We start from the raw sequence: 14,520 nt of genomic DNA on the forward strand, positions 1-14,520 counted from the left end.
ATATTCAAAATTTTTATTATAAATATTTAATTTATCACATTTTTTAAATATTTTTAAATTATTTTACACTATTCTTCATATTTCTATATATATTCATACTCTTTTAAAATATTATATCTATCTTTTAATTTACGTTTGTTTTTGTAGACATGACACAAAAATATAAATAATAAATATCTAAAAAATATTTAGACAGAGAAACATAAACATTGAATAGAATTTTTTTTTATTTTTGTATCTACTTTTAAACGAAGAATAATGATATGGACACAAAATTTAGGAAGATGGACACGAATTTTAATGAAATTTTTTTTCGCTTTTATCCATAGATAATTACAGTTCGATATTCTCTTCTTCTTGTTCTTTTTCTATCTCTGTATTCATTTTTTTTATTGTGTTCTTCTTCTTTTTTCAATTAGGGTAAAAAAAACAAATTCAACACCTATTCAATATCTCAATTTACACAATAAAAAATTTAGAAACAACAAAATAAAAAATTTAAAAAATTAAGAAAATGAATGGTATCCATAAAGTTTTAAATGTTGAGTTGCACAAAAGAGCATAAGCAAAGTTTAGCAAGTATAGTAGGTATCATTTTTCTACCATCCTTCAATAATTGGCAAAAGATTAGATAACAAAAAATGAGTGAAAGACAGAGGAAGAAAGAAAAGGGTAGAAGAGATATTTTTTTGTGTGACTATTTTAATTATTTTGCATAATATTTTAATCTTATTTATGTGCATTGAAACATAATATTGGACATTACATTAGTATGATATATATTATATCCAAACACAATCTACAAAAAATAATTTTTAATGTTTCTGTTCTATTATTTCTGTTTCAGTATCATATTATGTTCTATTCACAAAAATAAATGTAGTTTTAGGATTATCCAAAACTTTTGAAAGAAAAATTATAGTTTTCTTTTAACTTTCAACCTTTAATCAGTCTTTTAATTCAAATAATATTATTTAATTAAATTTTAATTAAAATATATTTCTATTTTATAGATAAATATATTAGTAATTAAAATTAATTTAAATTTTAAATATTAGAATTTTTTTTAATTTTCTACTCACTTCATAAAAACAGTTACTTTATCATTTTTCATTCTCTCCTACGTGCTTCTCTGAATTTCCTAAGTTCTTCTTTCTCTCTTACGTTCTTCTCTCTGGTGTTCTGCCTAAAAAATTTAATTCAAGAATACGATAAAACTGTGAAAGAATAGAAAAGATAAAAAAAAATTTATTGATTGTTAATTGATTGAATTGAATTGTATTATGAACGTAAAACTATATATACAGAGCATTGGCCTAAGAAAGATAAAAGCAAATAAAGATAAGATAAAAATAATTAAATATAAGATAAGATAAAATAATAAAGACTAAAATTGTAACTGAATTTGTGTATTTTGTTGAGCTAAATTTGTGGACCGTGAGACGTTTTTATTGTTGTCATTGACTAAGGTGGAAGAGTTATTTAATAAGTACTACTCCTTTGCATGTAAATTTACTATTTTATACTTAATATTTTATTATTTTTTTTACCAAAGTTATTGTTATTGTACTTCATATAAGAATAAGAAATACATGGTCCAAATTGGGACAAAAATTAAGAGGTGGGATTCTCCCAAAAAATATAGCCCTGGACTATTGAAAGGAAAGAAAATTACTTAAGAGAAAAAACACAAAATCATTTAATAAGGATGCAGAAGGTAACGATAGCTCTTCTAGTTTGGCCAAAGCTCTTGCTGCAGTTTCATTGCAAGGTTGAAGGTCTCCCAAGACGCTGTCTTTGTTCCCTCGAATATCTCTTGATTCCTTGATTTCCATAGACTCTAGCACAGAATAGCACACAAGGTCAGTTTTCTGTCACCTTCTCTTCCGGTTCCAATTGAAATCGTCAACTGTTTCCACCACTCTTCAAAGGTACTCATGGGTTGGTTCAGTGCTATCGCTGCTAATGTAGACAAACCCCAAACTTCTTTCGCAGCCTTGCAACGTAGGAGACAGTAACAAATGGTCTCTTCTTCCACACCGCATCTTAGACAAATCGGTAAAGTTGTTAGGAATCGTTGATGTCGCAATTTAAGAACAGGAAGTTTTTCATGGATACACTTCCATAGAAATAATTGAATCTTGTGTGGCATTTTCAGGCTCCATAGTCTTCTCCAAATTGCTGAGTTTTGCATTGCCTGTGGAAATTGCTCTATTGGGGCATGAGAGAAAGCATATGCAATTTGATATCCAGAGGCCACATCATATTTTCCATTCCTATTCCAGGCCCAAGTGATCTTGTCAATTCCATCTTCATTCAAACTTATAGCGCAAATTCGAGCAGCTGTGTTAGGGAAAAAAAGTGCGTTTATCAGCTCCAGGTTCCAACTTCTATCATTTCTCAATAGATCTTTAACTCTGTAAATTGTTGCTGCTGGATTATTGGTAGGATTAATATAAAAAGGGTATGGAGGGGGCAACCAAGGGTCTTGCCAAATACGTACTGATTCACCAGTTTCTATACTCCATCCAAGTCCCTTCTCCACTACCTTCCTTCCTTTTAATAAACTCTGCCAGCCCCAAGAAGAATTAACGCCTTTTTCTGCTGTTAATAACGATGTATACCGAAAATACTTAGTCTTTAGGATGCGAGCCAGTAAGAAATTATGATTAGTATTTATCCACCAAAACTGCTTACCTAGCAGTGTCAAATTCTGAGCTTTCAGATCTTTGAGGCCAAGACCACCCTCTCTCTTTTGTCTAGTCATTTTGTCCCAGCTGATCCATGCCATATTCTTCTCTGTTCCTCGTTGACCCCACCAAAATTGTGTAAACATCCTATGTATTTCATCTAGAAGCATTTCTGGGAGTTTGAAACATGATAAGGTATACACAGGAATTGCTTCTCCCACTGCCTTAATAAGTACATATCTTCCTCCTGCTGATAATAAATTCCTCTTCCAGGCTTATAATTTCTTCTGAACTTTATCTTTAACAGCTCTAAAGGTAGCCTTTTTGGATCGTTGAACGATAGCTGGGAGACCTAGATACTTATCTTGCATCCCTATATGCTGGATACCAAGCCTGTTAGCTAGTTGTAGTCGTAGAGAGTCTGCTGTGTTTTGGCTGAAAAAAATTGCCAACTTGCTGAGATTGACTTTCTGCTCACTTATTCTTTCATATGTTTCTAGGAGTCCTAAAATAGCATTGCATGATTCTAGAGATGCCTTATTGAATAAAATAGAGTCGTCTGCAAAGAGAATATGATTAATAGCTGGACACCTTCTATGGATCCTGATGCCTTGTATAACCCTGTTTTGCTCAGCCTTGTGTAGTAAGAAGGAGAGTCCTTCTGCGCAAAAAAAAAAATAGGTAGGATGATAAAGGGTCTCCTTGGCGGATACCCCTTGTTGGTTTAAAATAACCAAAAGGTTTACCTTCCACAAGAACCGAGTAAGAAACAGTTGTGACCACCTCCCGAATCCAAGAAATCCATCTCTCATCAAAACCCATCTTCATCATAATAAACCATAAGAAACTCCATTCAACTCGATCATAGGCTTTACTCATATCTAATTTAATTGCCATTTCATTCTCCAAACCACTCCTTTTAGTTTTTAGGTAATGCATGCATTCATGAGCTATTAGTATATTATCAGAAATGAGCCTGCCCTTTAAAAATGCACTTTGATTCACACTTACTATATTATTCATGAATGGCTGTAGTCTATGCACCAGTATTTTAGAAATAATCTTATAAAAAACTGATGAAAGACTAATAGGTCTAACCTGTGTCATATCTCTGGCATCTGGAATCTTAGGGATTAGGCAAATTTGGGTGTGGTTAAAACATTTCAGGATTCTCCCTCCGCCAAAGAAACTGCAAACTGCCTTAAATACATCTCTGCCCACAATATCCCAATAGAATTGGAAGAACTTCGCCGTGAATCCATCGCTCCCTGGGGCGTTTTGTGTACAAACACTGAATGTTGCCCTCTTGGTTTCTTCAAAAGTAACCGATCTCAGCAACCTTCGGTTCATGTGAGCTGTAACCGAAAGGTTAAAATCCTTAAAATTCATACTCGGATTAGTACTTCGTGCCGATGAAAAAAGCTGTTTAAAATAGTCCTCAGCTACCTTGGCAATATTTTCCAGAGTAGTGGCAATAGTACCATCCGCTCCAACTAGTCCCCAAATTTTATTCTTCCGGTTTCTAGTTTAGAACTTTTGGTGAAAGAATTTTGTATTACGATCCCCACTCTTAAGCCAATTGCATCTCGACTTCTTTCTCCAGTAGCTTTTCTCTGCTTTGTAAGCTTCTTCCAATCTATTTTCCAATGCATTTATTTCAGAACCCCCATGGGTACCCTCAGTTCTCTGCACTTCTAGTTTGAGAGTTAGCTCCTCAATTTCCTTTCTAGAATTTGACTTATGTTGCTGCTGCCAAGTTACCAATTTGTGTCTGCATAATTTGAATTTTTGGGCTAATATAAACATGGGTGATCCCTGGATTTCTATCTCCCAAACCTCCAAAATCAGCCGTCTAACCTCATCATTTCCACACCAACGCTCCTGAAATTTAAACTGCCTTTTACTTTTCCATGTTGGTGGGTCAGAATCCAGCAAAAGGGGAGAATGATCAGAACCATTCTCATATAGTCTTCGCACTACAACCAACCCGTATTGTTCCCTCCATTGCATACCGATCATCACACGATCCAGCCTCTCTCTAATCAGTTCATCTCCTCCTCTTCTATTAGTCCATGTGTACGGACCGCCTAACATCCCCAAATCAATTAGCATATTATCATCAATAAAAGAGTTGAAGTTTTCCATTGAGACCTCAGATCGAGGATTCCTACCCTCTTTTTCTCCCTGATTTCTAATAGCATTAAAATCTCCTAAAATTATCACTCTTCCATCACATTGTTGAATAAGTGAAGTTAATTCCTGAAACTGCCCCACTCTTATTGCTTCGTTTGTGCTAAGATACACCCCAAACAATCTCCATTCTAGGTTGCGACTGTTATCCTTAACAACTGCCTCAACAAAGTATTCATTATGTGCTTCAATTCAGAAAAGTATCCGTTCCTTTCATTATTTAGCGATCCTGGGACGGATACTTGTTTTGCTATTGTCCGAGCTTTGCTAAGGTTAGAAATGAGGGACTCCCTTTCACCATCCCACTCCTTTTTTGACTCCTTTAAGGATGCCACTTCAGCGTGTAGATCGGTCAAAGTGCGCTGAGTGACATCAACGGGAGTCTTCTCCAGTTCTCTTAACAAAGTTGCACAAACCCCAGCTTCCCGAATTCTACCCAAGCATGAACCTGAAGATGGATCTTTATGGCAACGTCATCTATACTGATAAAGCTGTGTGGAAGGATGTGTTTCTCACTCCAAGCAATGACATCAAAATCCTGCTCATAAATACCCCTTGGTTCCGAAGTCTTACACTTTTTAGGGTTCAGCTTAGAATTGGAAGGTGGAGGAAGAGCTGTCTGTTTTACCGAGCTAGAAGGAGGAGGGGTTAGCCGGGGAGTCAGATCAGAAGTAATCTTTATAGAGGTTGAGGCACCCGAGTCCGATTTAGAGGGTGAGGAAAGATTGACAGATTCACCGCCTCTTTTAGTTGTATACTTCGGGCGACAACATTCTTTCTAGCTGTCCGAGGAGTTTTCATAGTAGTTTTAGGAGCCATCTTATCTGTACGACATGAAAGTCGGGTCACATTATCCATCCACAAAGCAATCCAACAAAAAAGTATCTACAAAAATTAAGTGAAGGCTACCTAACTCATATTGAAGTTGGCTTAGGTTTCCTATAAACCTCTTCGTGTCCAGATAAGGAGCTCGGCCCCAACACTCCTAGAACAAAGCTACTACACTCCCTTCAACCACATCTACGTGGTCTAAATTATATTTCACTATTACCAGTCTCTCCTTCCAATACAAAGGGAAAAGGGTTTGTCTTTCTCATTTAGAAAAAAAGGTCAGACACCCTCAACAGCACGAATCTTAAAATGGTAATTTTTAAAGTCATTGAAAGAGTCATCAAAAAATGGCAAAGACCTTCCTCCCTTGGACAGCTCGAAAGGAGATCCAACGTTATTTTTTGGAGCTAAAAGGTTTGGTAAGAACAAAGAGATAAAAGAACTTAAGAGAAGGAAGGATGTCAAGTTCCCGACAAAAAAGCTGATAAATTTTTAAGAAAGCTCAGGAATTAGGATGAAGCTAGGAAGAGCAACGTTACAAACCCTAAGGACTTTAGAATCAAAGTCGGAAAAGGGAAGACTAACATCTAATTTTGTAAAATAGCAATCATATAGGTACATGAAGTGATGCTCCGACCTATCAAGTCGGAAAAAACACACCCTTTCCTCAGGGTCGGCAACTACAATCTCATAATTTCTCTCATTCTCCAAATTTAGACATATCCTATGGTGCCTATGGAAGGTTTCAGCATAATTGTTATCAATAACGGAGACGGGAATAAGAATTAATATATCTATCCAAATCAGGTTGAATGGGACCTTAGAAGACATATTGTGAATCACTGATTGAGACATAAATGTAAATCTCGGGAAATTAATAAAGAATTAGCTAATAAATCAATTATCATTTAAAAAATTAGGAAATTAAATTTTGATAAGTTAGAAGAGTAGAAATATTAAAAATATGAATTTTAACAATAATTTTAAAGGTTTTGACTCAAAATTGGACCAACATATAAATAGTTTAGTTCAGCCTTATCTCCCCCATAATCACATTGAAGTACACTAAGGAGGAAGGGGAAGCCATGGAACCCTAACCCAAATCACCTCCAAACTTCAATCTTCCATAACTTTCAATTCAGAGCTCCGATTGATGAGCCGTTTATGGTCATGCATTTGTCTCGGAGTTTTCTTCAATTCTAATGAAACATTGTGATAAGAAACTATAAATTTTGTGCACATTTCTCTGTTTTCCTCTTTTTCACGTTTTTGGTTTGGGAATTGAGGGATTTTAATGATTTAGGTAAACTCTAGTAGCAAAAAATCACTGAGTTTAGTCCAATTGACCCATGGATAACAATAAGGAAATCCTAACCCTTGTAAATTATTGAATTAGTGAGTTCTATGTTAATTATTGTGATATTGTGTGGAGTAGATTGTATTCTTGTTGATTTGGAGTTCAATTTGGCGGTTTGGAGCAAAATTCGGGTGATTGGATTTGCAGAATTGGAAATTGTGACTTGGAGCTTGTGAAGGAGAAGTAATTTGAGGTGTTTTTGGCTAGGAAAGAATCGGCCAAGGTATAATTTTGGTTTCTCGTAGATAATGTGTAATGTAACGTGAAAACTTAGGCTAGTTGACCGTAAGATAGGTTGAATTAAGTGAACTTGCTAAAGTTTAGTGATTTTGGTAATAATGTTGTGTGTATTATGAGCTTGTGATGGTGATTGATGTGAATGAAGATTATGAGTTGTGAATGTAGATATATTGATGAGTTGTATCGTTTTTATTGTGGATTGTTTGGAATAAAATTGATAAAATTGAATATTAGTATGTTGGGAAAGAGTTAGAATGATTATGTCATTGTTGGAATGTAATTGGTATGGTTTTAGGGGTGTGAAACATTGGTTTGAATTGGAGTTTTGGTAAAAATGAAGGTTTGGTATTTTTGGTAAAACTTGATTTTTGACCAAACTTCGATGGGCCATAACTTGGCTTCTAGATCCTCAAACTTTTTCAAACTTATTTCAAATAAAAATTGGGTCCGTGAAGTTTATGTCATTTAAAAATGGACCAAAAACAATTTTTAACAAAAAAGTTATGCGCATTGGAAGTTTGGTGTGCAAAAGTGATTTCTGCAGACTTGGCAGCTTTTTTGAAAAATACAAGGCATGCGTACGCAGACACATGCATGCATACGCGAGAATTCCTTCTGTTTCAATACCTTCGCGTACGCATGGGGTGGACGCGTACGCGAGTTTGGCTATTTTTGTAAACATGCGTACGCGAGAATGCCCAGTTTTCAACACATGCGTATATGACGATGTGAATGCGTACGTGAACCTCCTCCTCTGATTTGGACACCCGCGTATGCGGGAGGTGCTTGCGTATGCAAGTTTGGTAGTATTACATCCATGAGTACGCACCTCATACGTACGCATGACCACCCTGTTTTGGAAAAGTTGTATTTTGTAATTTAAATATGTTTTCTAGCTTCTAAACCTCTATAGTTACCTTCAAAAGTCCCAAATTTAGTTCCTAACCATAGAGAAAGGGGTAAACCTAAAGAGGAGAGTAACTTGGTAGTGAAGGAAGATGGTGAAGTGATTATTTAAGTTTGAGAAGTACAAAAATATTAAATGTGGTATGAGATTGAATCTGATTGAGAAAGAGACCCCGGATATGAGGCAGTGGTGTTGTCCACTTGGTTCGGATAAGAGATGAGGATAATGATTATGATTGAAAAGTGTGACATGCACTATATCCTAAGAGTGTACTGGACACTATATCCATGATAGATAGTGACTGTGACTATCATGAGGTGGATTGATGATTGATCCTGTTAAGTTGTGATTCTGCTTGTGAGATTGGTTGTGTATAATATGTTCCACTTGTGTTGCATCATCTTCTCTCTGTTGTAAAGTGTGTCGGGTACTATATCTCATGAGTGTGATGGGCATTATATCCCAAGAGTGGGCAGGCACTATATCCCAAGAGTGTGAGAGCACTTTACCCTGGGAAGTGTGTCAGTCACTATATCCCATGAGTGTGACGGGCACTATATCTCAAGAGCATGGCGGACGCTATATCCCAAGAGTGTGGGAACACTTTATTCCAGAAAATGCGGCATGCACTATATTCCATGAGTGTGACGGACACTATATCCCAAGAGTGTGACAGACACTATATCCACAAGAGTGTGGATGTATATCAGAGAGACGATATCCGGGTTAGTTACCAGGTGTGTTGGGTTCTGGCAAAGTAATCGATACGTGAGCTCACGGCCAGTAGGACAGGCATACATCATGTGCATTTGTATGATTTGTTTAAGTGTGCATTGTTTTGGTTTTCCTAATTGCTTATCTGTAATTAACTGCTACCTAAGCTATTTGCTATAACTGCTATCTATACTTGTGCTTTCCTTGTCTGTTTTGTATGTGTTTGCAACTGAGAGATCCCTCATGCTGGTGGAGGTGACGCTGAGGGTTGTTCCACCAATGTTTCGAAGGGTTGGAGGTGACAGAAAGTGAAATGTTAGGTTAAAGTTAGATTAGAACTTGAATCCCTTAGATAGTTTTACCTAATTTATGGTTTAGTTGGATCTTAAGTTTAAATCTGAGTATCGAAGTTCTAGGAATACCTCTGCCTTTTTTGAGACTTTTTATGTTAACTATGCGGGCACCTTTACCATGCTGAGAACTCCCGGTTCTCATCCCATATATATTCTGTTGTTTTCAAATGCAGGTTGAGAGGAACCTCGTTGAGCATTCTAGAGACTCTTGGAAGCGAAGAACTATTTTGGGACTTAGTATTTGTATTTTGTTTATGTATATATATGTATACAGATTCTCCACCCTTTATATATGATGTTTTGTCCCTCTTTGAGGTTGATATAGAAAAACAAGTATTTATTCTGTAGTTCGAGTCGTATTTTGGATTGTGTATATATATATATACTCTGGCCGGCCTTAGCTTTACGAGTCGAATCTAGAGCTTGATATCTATATTTTGGAACTCTGATCTTATATATATATTATCCTTTCCATTCAATCTTATCTACTTTTCTGCGTTGACCCGATCGAGAGTGATGCACTTTTTCTATTGGTGTTTCGTTTAACTTTTCTTTCAAGACTCCTAGTTAAACTATTCTTCGTATATATCTATTTACATATTTTTGTTTTAGAGGTCGTAGCGCCTCGCCACCTATGATTTACGTCCTAGGTATAAAGCTCTGTGTGGTAGGGTATTACAATAAATGCTACACCTACAGTACAACAAAAGGAAATATCATTACTACAAGTCGGCAAGACAGGTAAAACAACAAAATCCAAAGAGGTCGGGTTATTTTTAATATTACAGTTCCTACAACCCTGGATATTCAACGAGATCACATAAAAAATGGGACCATCTTCAGAGAAAATGGTGCTATTTAGGAGCAACACAAAAGAAAGCCCCACACTCAAATTCACAGTGATAATAACAAATAAAGATTAGGTTCAAGGCAAAGTTATCAAAACTAAAACTCCATTTTTGAAAAGCCAATTAAACCATTTCCAACACCAGTAAAAACAAAAGCAAGAAGTACCACCTAAAATGCAAAAAACAGAAATAGAAATTTAAAAGAATTAAAGCACTAACTTTAAAGAGAATGCAAAGAGGAAATGATGCATAGCAACAGCAAAGCCTATATGATCTAAAGCTTCTAATGTCTAAAACAAGAATTCAAGATAAAAATCTTGAAAAAACAGTAGAAATTGTAGGAAAGATAAAAGAGATTCTTCGGAAATAATAGAAAGAGTGAGTGCAAACATTTTAGAAAAAACGAAAAAGAAAAAAGAGAAATGAGTTTGAATATTTATAAGACATTAGGGACAAAAAAGTCATTTCATGTCCCGTCATTAATAATGTGCGCAGATCCCAAAAAAACTACAAAAGTTACGTGCGTTGTATCATGAAAAGACACGTCGTTTCGGATTTTGAAGAACACGTCGAGTACCCGCCCTTCTCCAGAAAGGAGGCATACCCGACATAGCTTGACTATATCCCAAAGATTAAACAAATCTACAAATGCTTGACTCCGACCTCTTAAAAGCTCGAACTTCAGTATGGGTAGTACTTTTAAAATCCTGTTTCATCTACTCCTACCCGACCTCATAAAGGTCGGGCACAAGGACAGCAGTTCAGCCTTACTTATTTGAATAAGTAACTACTTTTTAAGATATCTTCTATCCATCTAGAAGGGAAATTTAAACAACTTTTCTAAAAAAGAGGAACGGCCATCCACCATTTAAGGTGGAACTACTCCAAAAGGCATATTGAAAATCCAATCTACTAAAAACCTGTCTAAAACTTTTGCTAGTTTAAGTATCGGAATCTCTTGCAGATATCACTCTCACTTTCTCATGAAAAACTCGAACAGCGGCACCTCAACACCAACACAAGTTGGATGCTACCTTAAAGAAAGTTTAAACCTCACATTAAGGTCTAAATTACTGTTTCAGATAATCCCAAAACAATTATTATCCCGTATAGAATATGATACATATACAAATTAAAATAAATAAATGGAAATTATGATTTGTGAGGCCTGTATTTGGGAACTATACATATTATCTGCGGGCATTAGAATTGGAATTTATTCTATTTTTTGATAAAACAAAATTTCAGTCCAATTCCAGAGAGAATTTTATTCCAAGAGTCTTCAAAAAAGCACTTGTTTAGGAAAATTTATCTGCACATTAGTCTTAGATATTATGTTTAGACATCTACTTATTATTATTATTATTATTATTATTATTATTTATAAAACCTGGCTTAATGTTAAATTTGTGTTTATATAATTCTGCACGATAACGTGATCATAAAAAATTAGGCCCGTTTAAAAAGTTTTAAAATTTTTCACTTATGAAAAGTAATAATATTAATGTTTGGTATAATTTTTAAAATTAAATTGCACTTTTTTAAGAAATTATTTAAGAGTTTATAGAGAAGTTAAAAAAATGACTTCTCTCATAATATTATTTTTTTTTATCATAATTCTATAAAATAAACACTTTTAAAATTAAAAATTTAAACACAAAATAATTTATTTATAAACTACTTCTAATATATTTAGGTATGAGTGACGGAGTGAGCGGGGGGGGTTCACGAAGAGGGTGACACATAGTGAGGTAACCGGTAATGCCGGCGGTAGAATTAAGGGGGAGAGCGTCGGGGGGTTTGTATCTGGTGAGAAGGAGGAGGGTACTAGGGTTTCTAAGGAAAAACATGGCTTTCAAAAGGTTTCCTTTCGCGACATGGTGACTGGACAGAAGTCTCTGTCTCCTATGCTTTGGAATGAGGCTTTAGATGGAGAGAGGCTAGCCAAGGTGATCAAAGGGAACCACGGGGATTCGCATCCTCCTCGGGTCATCTTCTCAGAAGAAGGGCTGGCGGCGTTATCTGTACCATATAAGGAAGCGATCGTCGTCAAAGTCTTGGGCAAGCATATGAGTTACACAGCGATGGTGCATAAGTTGAGTATGGTGTGGAGATTGAAGGGTGGGTTTCAAGTTCTGGATGTAGGAAATGGTTATTTTCTGGTGAAGTTTGATGCTTTCGAAGATCGGGAGAGGGTATTACTTGGTGGTCCTTGGATGATATCTGGGTTCTATCTTGCTGTAAAGCCATGGTCACCTGAGTTCTATTCAGAGGAGGAGGTTTTTGGATCCACCATGGTATGGGTACGCTTTTACGGCTTAGGGATTCGTTACTACCATGAGAAGGCTATGTTGAGGATTGCCGCTGCGGTGGGAAAGCCAGTGAAAGTCGATGTAGCAACTAAGATGGCAGCAAGAGGGAAGTATGCGAGGGCTTGTGTGGAGATTGATTTAGGCGTTCCCATTACTCGTAGTGTTGAGGTGGATGGGAGGGTTTTGGATGTTGAATATGAAAGCCTTGAGTTGGTCTGCAATACGTGTGGTTGTTATGGGCATGTTGGCGTGGACTGTAAATTGATTAGTTCAATTTCGACGAACATTGATGAAACAGGGGTGAATGAAGACAAGGAACAAGATCATGAGAAGATGGATCAGGTACCATTTTCTTCTAATATTGAGAAGCCTTTTGTTTTTGGTAGTGCTACAATTGGGATAGAGAAGAATAAGGATAAGGAAGTGCATGTAATGGAAGGGGCACATGCAGGGGATACAACGTGGACCAAGGTGGAAAGAAAGGCAAAGGGCAAGAAGGTCTTTTTGGGTAGGCATGACCAGGATAAGTCCAAAAAAGTTTATGTGAATAAATCTTCTAATTATGTTGCTAAAGGAGAACCTGCTATGAAAGGCATCAATGGGGTTGAATCATCTTTACACATAAGTAAGTGCAATCAAGTGTTAAAACAAGCGAGGAACTTTAAATTAGCTTCGTCAGGTTTTACCTCTGGTCAAGGTGTGACGAGTGGCAAGCAAGGACCTGGTTCAGAATGGGTAGGGGCTTATTTGCAAGGTGCGGGGACTTCTAAAACGCTATTCAGAAGCAATTTAAAGAGATTAAGGCCTAATTCTCTTCAGAATTCTCCGGTTGAGAATGGGCACAGTGTGGTTACAGTGGAGACCCCACTCACTACCCTCAAATAATTTGAGGTGTGGGTCTCACTCCAAGTAATATTAATATGGATTGTGCAAATATTATAGCTTGGAATGTGAGAGGAGCTAGTAATAAGCTGGCTCGGGTGCATCTGAAACAATTGGTAAAGAATTTTTATCCGTACATTTTTATCATTTTAGAGACTCATTGTGCTTTCCAAAAGGTGGCTGTCTTTTGAAACAGATTAGGTTATACTCCTATTCATATTGAAGAAGCTCAGGGGCATAGTGGTGGTATTTGGGTGCTCTCTGCATGGCCTGGAGTATCTTGCAATGTCGTGGCAGCGAGTTCGCAAGTGGTGTGTGTTGAGTTTTCGAATGGCGGTTTCTCTTGGGTCTGTGCAGCAATTTATGCAAGTCCCGTTCCTAGCATAAGGGAAGAAGTTTGGAGGGTTTTGACAGATTTTTCCAGAAATTATTCAGGTCCTTTATTAGCTATTGGAGATTTTAATGAGATCCTTCTTTCATCTGAGGTTAAAGGTGGGAACTTTGTCTCTCGAAGGGCAGTGCGGTTTGGAGCTCTCCTAGATGAGTGTGGTTTGATTGATTTGGGAGCTCATGGATCCTTGTACACTTGGTTCAGACATATGCAGGGTAATCGGTTCATCTCAAAGAGGCTGGATAGGGCTGTGGCTACTGATACTTGGTGTTTTCGTTTTCCGGAAAGCTATGTGGAGAATTTGGCGAGGATGCATTCTGACCACTGTCCCATTATGGTGCGATGTCAAGGTAATGATAGATCAATGAAGGTTGTTCCAAATTTGCAGCTATAATATGGTCAATTTGGCAAGACAGAAATATGGGTAATTTTCAGGGAGTTTTCGGATCTGCTGGGTCAATTGCATACAAGGCTCGCAGGTGCATGGTGGATTTTGAATATACAACTCAGAATCGAGTGTGTTGCATCCAGGGATTAAAACCTCTATCTTGGTCTCCGCCAGAACCTGGTGCTTGGAAGTTAAATTGTGATGGGAGTGTGAACTTGGGGGATAATTGTGCTGGTTTTGGGTGGGTAATTCGCGATAGCTCCAGTCAATGGGTAATGGGATGCTCAGAAAATTCCTTTGGATCTAGTGTCATCAAGATGGAGTTGTGGAGTATATGGAAAGGTTTGGCTTGGGCTTGGGAGGCGGGTCTTAAGCTTGTTGTCTGTGAGACAGATTGCGCAGCAGCTTTTGAGCTAG

At 36.8% G+C, this 14,520-nt stretch overlaps 2 protein-coding genes across 2 annotated transcripts; one reads left to right on the top strand and one right to left on the bottom strand.

Moving 5' to 3' along the window:
• Positions 1-1,840: 1,840 nt before the first annotated feature.
• Positions 1,841-5,699, bottom strand: LOC148572682 (uncharacterized). Its single transcript, XM_088507691.1, has 8 exons — positions 5,639-5,699; positions 5,179-5,328; positions 4,548-5,038; positions 4,250-4,439; positions 3,789-4,045; positions 3,437-3,512; positions 2,698-2,862; positions 1,841-2,604 (listed from the first exon to the last, which is right to left on the bottom strand). The coding sequence occupies exons 1-8, from the start codon at positions 5,697-5,699 to the stop codon at positions 1,841-1,843; spliced, it is 2,154 nt and encodes a 717-aa protein (XP_088363817.1).
• Positions 5,700-12,007: 6,308 nt separating this feature from the next.
• LOC148572683 (uncharacterized) lies at positions 12,008-14,109 on the top strand. The gene is made up of 3 exons (XM_088507692.1): positions 12,008-13,291; positions 13,385-13,392; positions 13,521-14,109. Exons 1-3 carry the CDS (start codon positions 12,008-12,010, stop codon positions 14,107-14,109), a joined length of 1,881 nt encoding a protein of 626 aa, XP_088363818.1.
• Positions 14,110-14,520: the final 411 nt, after the last annotated feature.

The sequence above is a fragment of the Arachis ipaensis genome, chromosome B3, assembly GCF_059453495.1.
Source record: "Arachis ipaensis isolate K30076 ecotype BB chromosome B3, ASM5945349v1, whole genome shotgun sequence".
In the NCBI taxonomy this organism is placed as follows: domain Eukaryota; kingdom Viridiplantae; phylum Streptophyta; class Magnoliopsida; order Fabales; family Fabaceae; genus Arachis; species Arachis ipaensis.

Bases quoted from the DNA above. Each gene is read 5' to 3' on its own strand.
- LOC148572683 (XM_088507692.1), top strand. From the start codon at position 12,008: ATGGTGACTGGACAGAAGTCTCTGTCTCCTATGCTTTGGAATGAGGCT.
- LOC148572682 (XM_088507691.1), bottom strand. From the start codon at position 5,699: ATGGCTCCTAAAACTACTATGAAAACTCCTCGGACAGCTAGAAAGAAT. The intron at 4,440-4,547 runs GTTAGACGGCTG...GTAACTTGGCAG, and splicing joins GTTGGTGTGGAAATGATGAG to CAGCAACATAAGTCAAATTC. The intron at 2,605-2,697 runs GTAAGCAGTTTT...CGTTATTAACAG, and splicing joins TCAGAATTTGACACTGCTAG to CAGAAAAAGGCGTTAATTCT.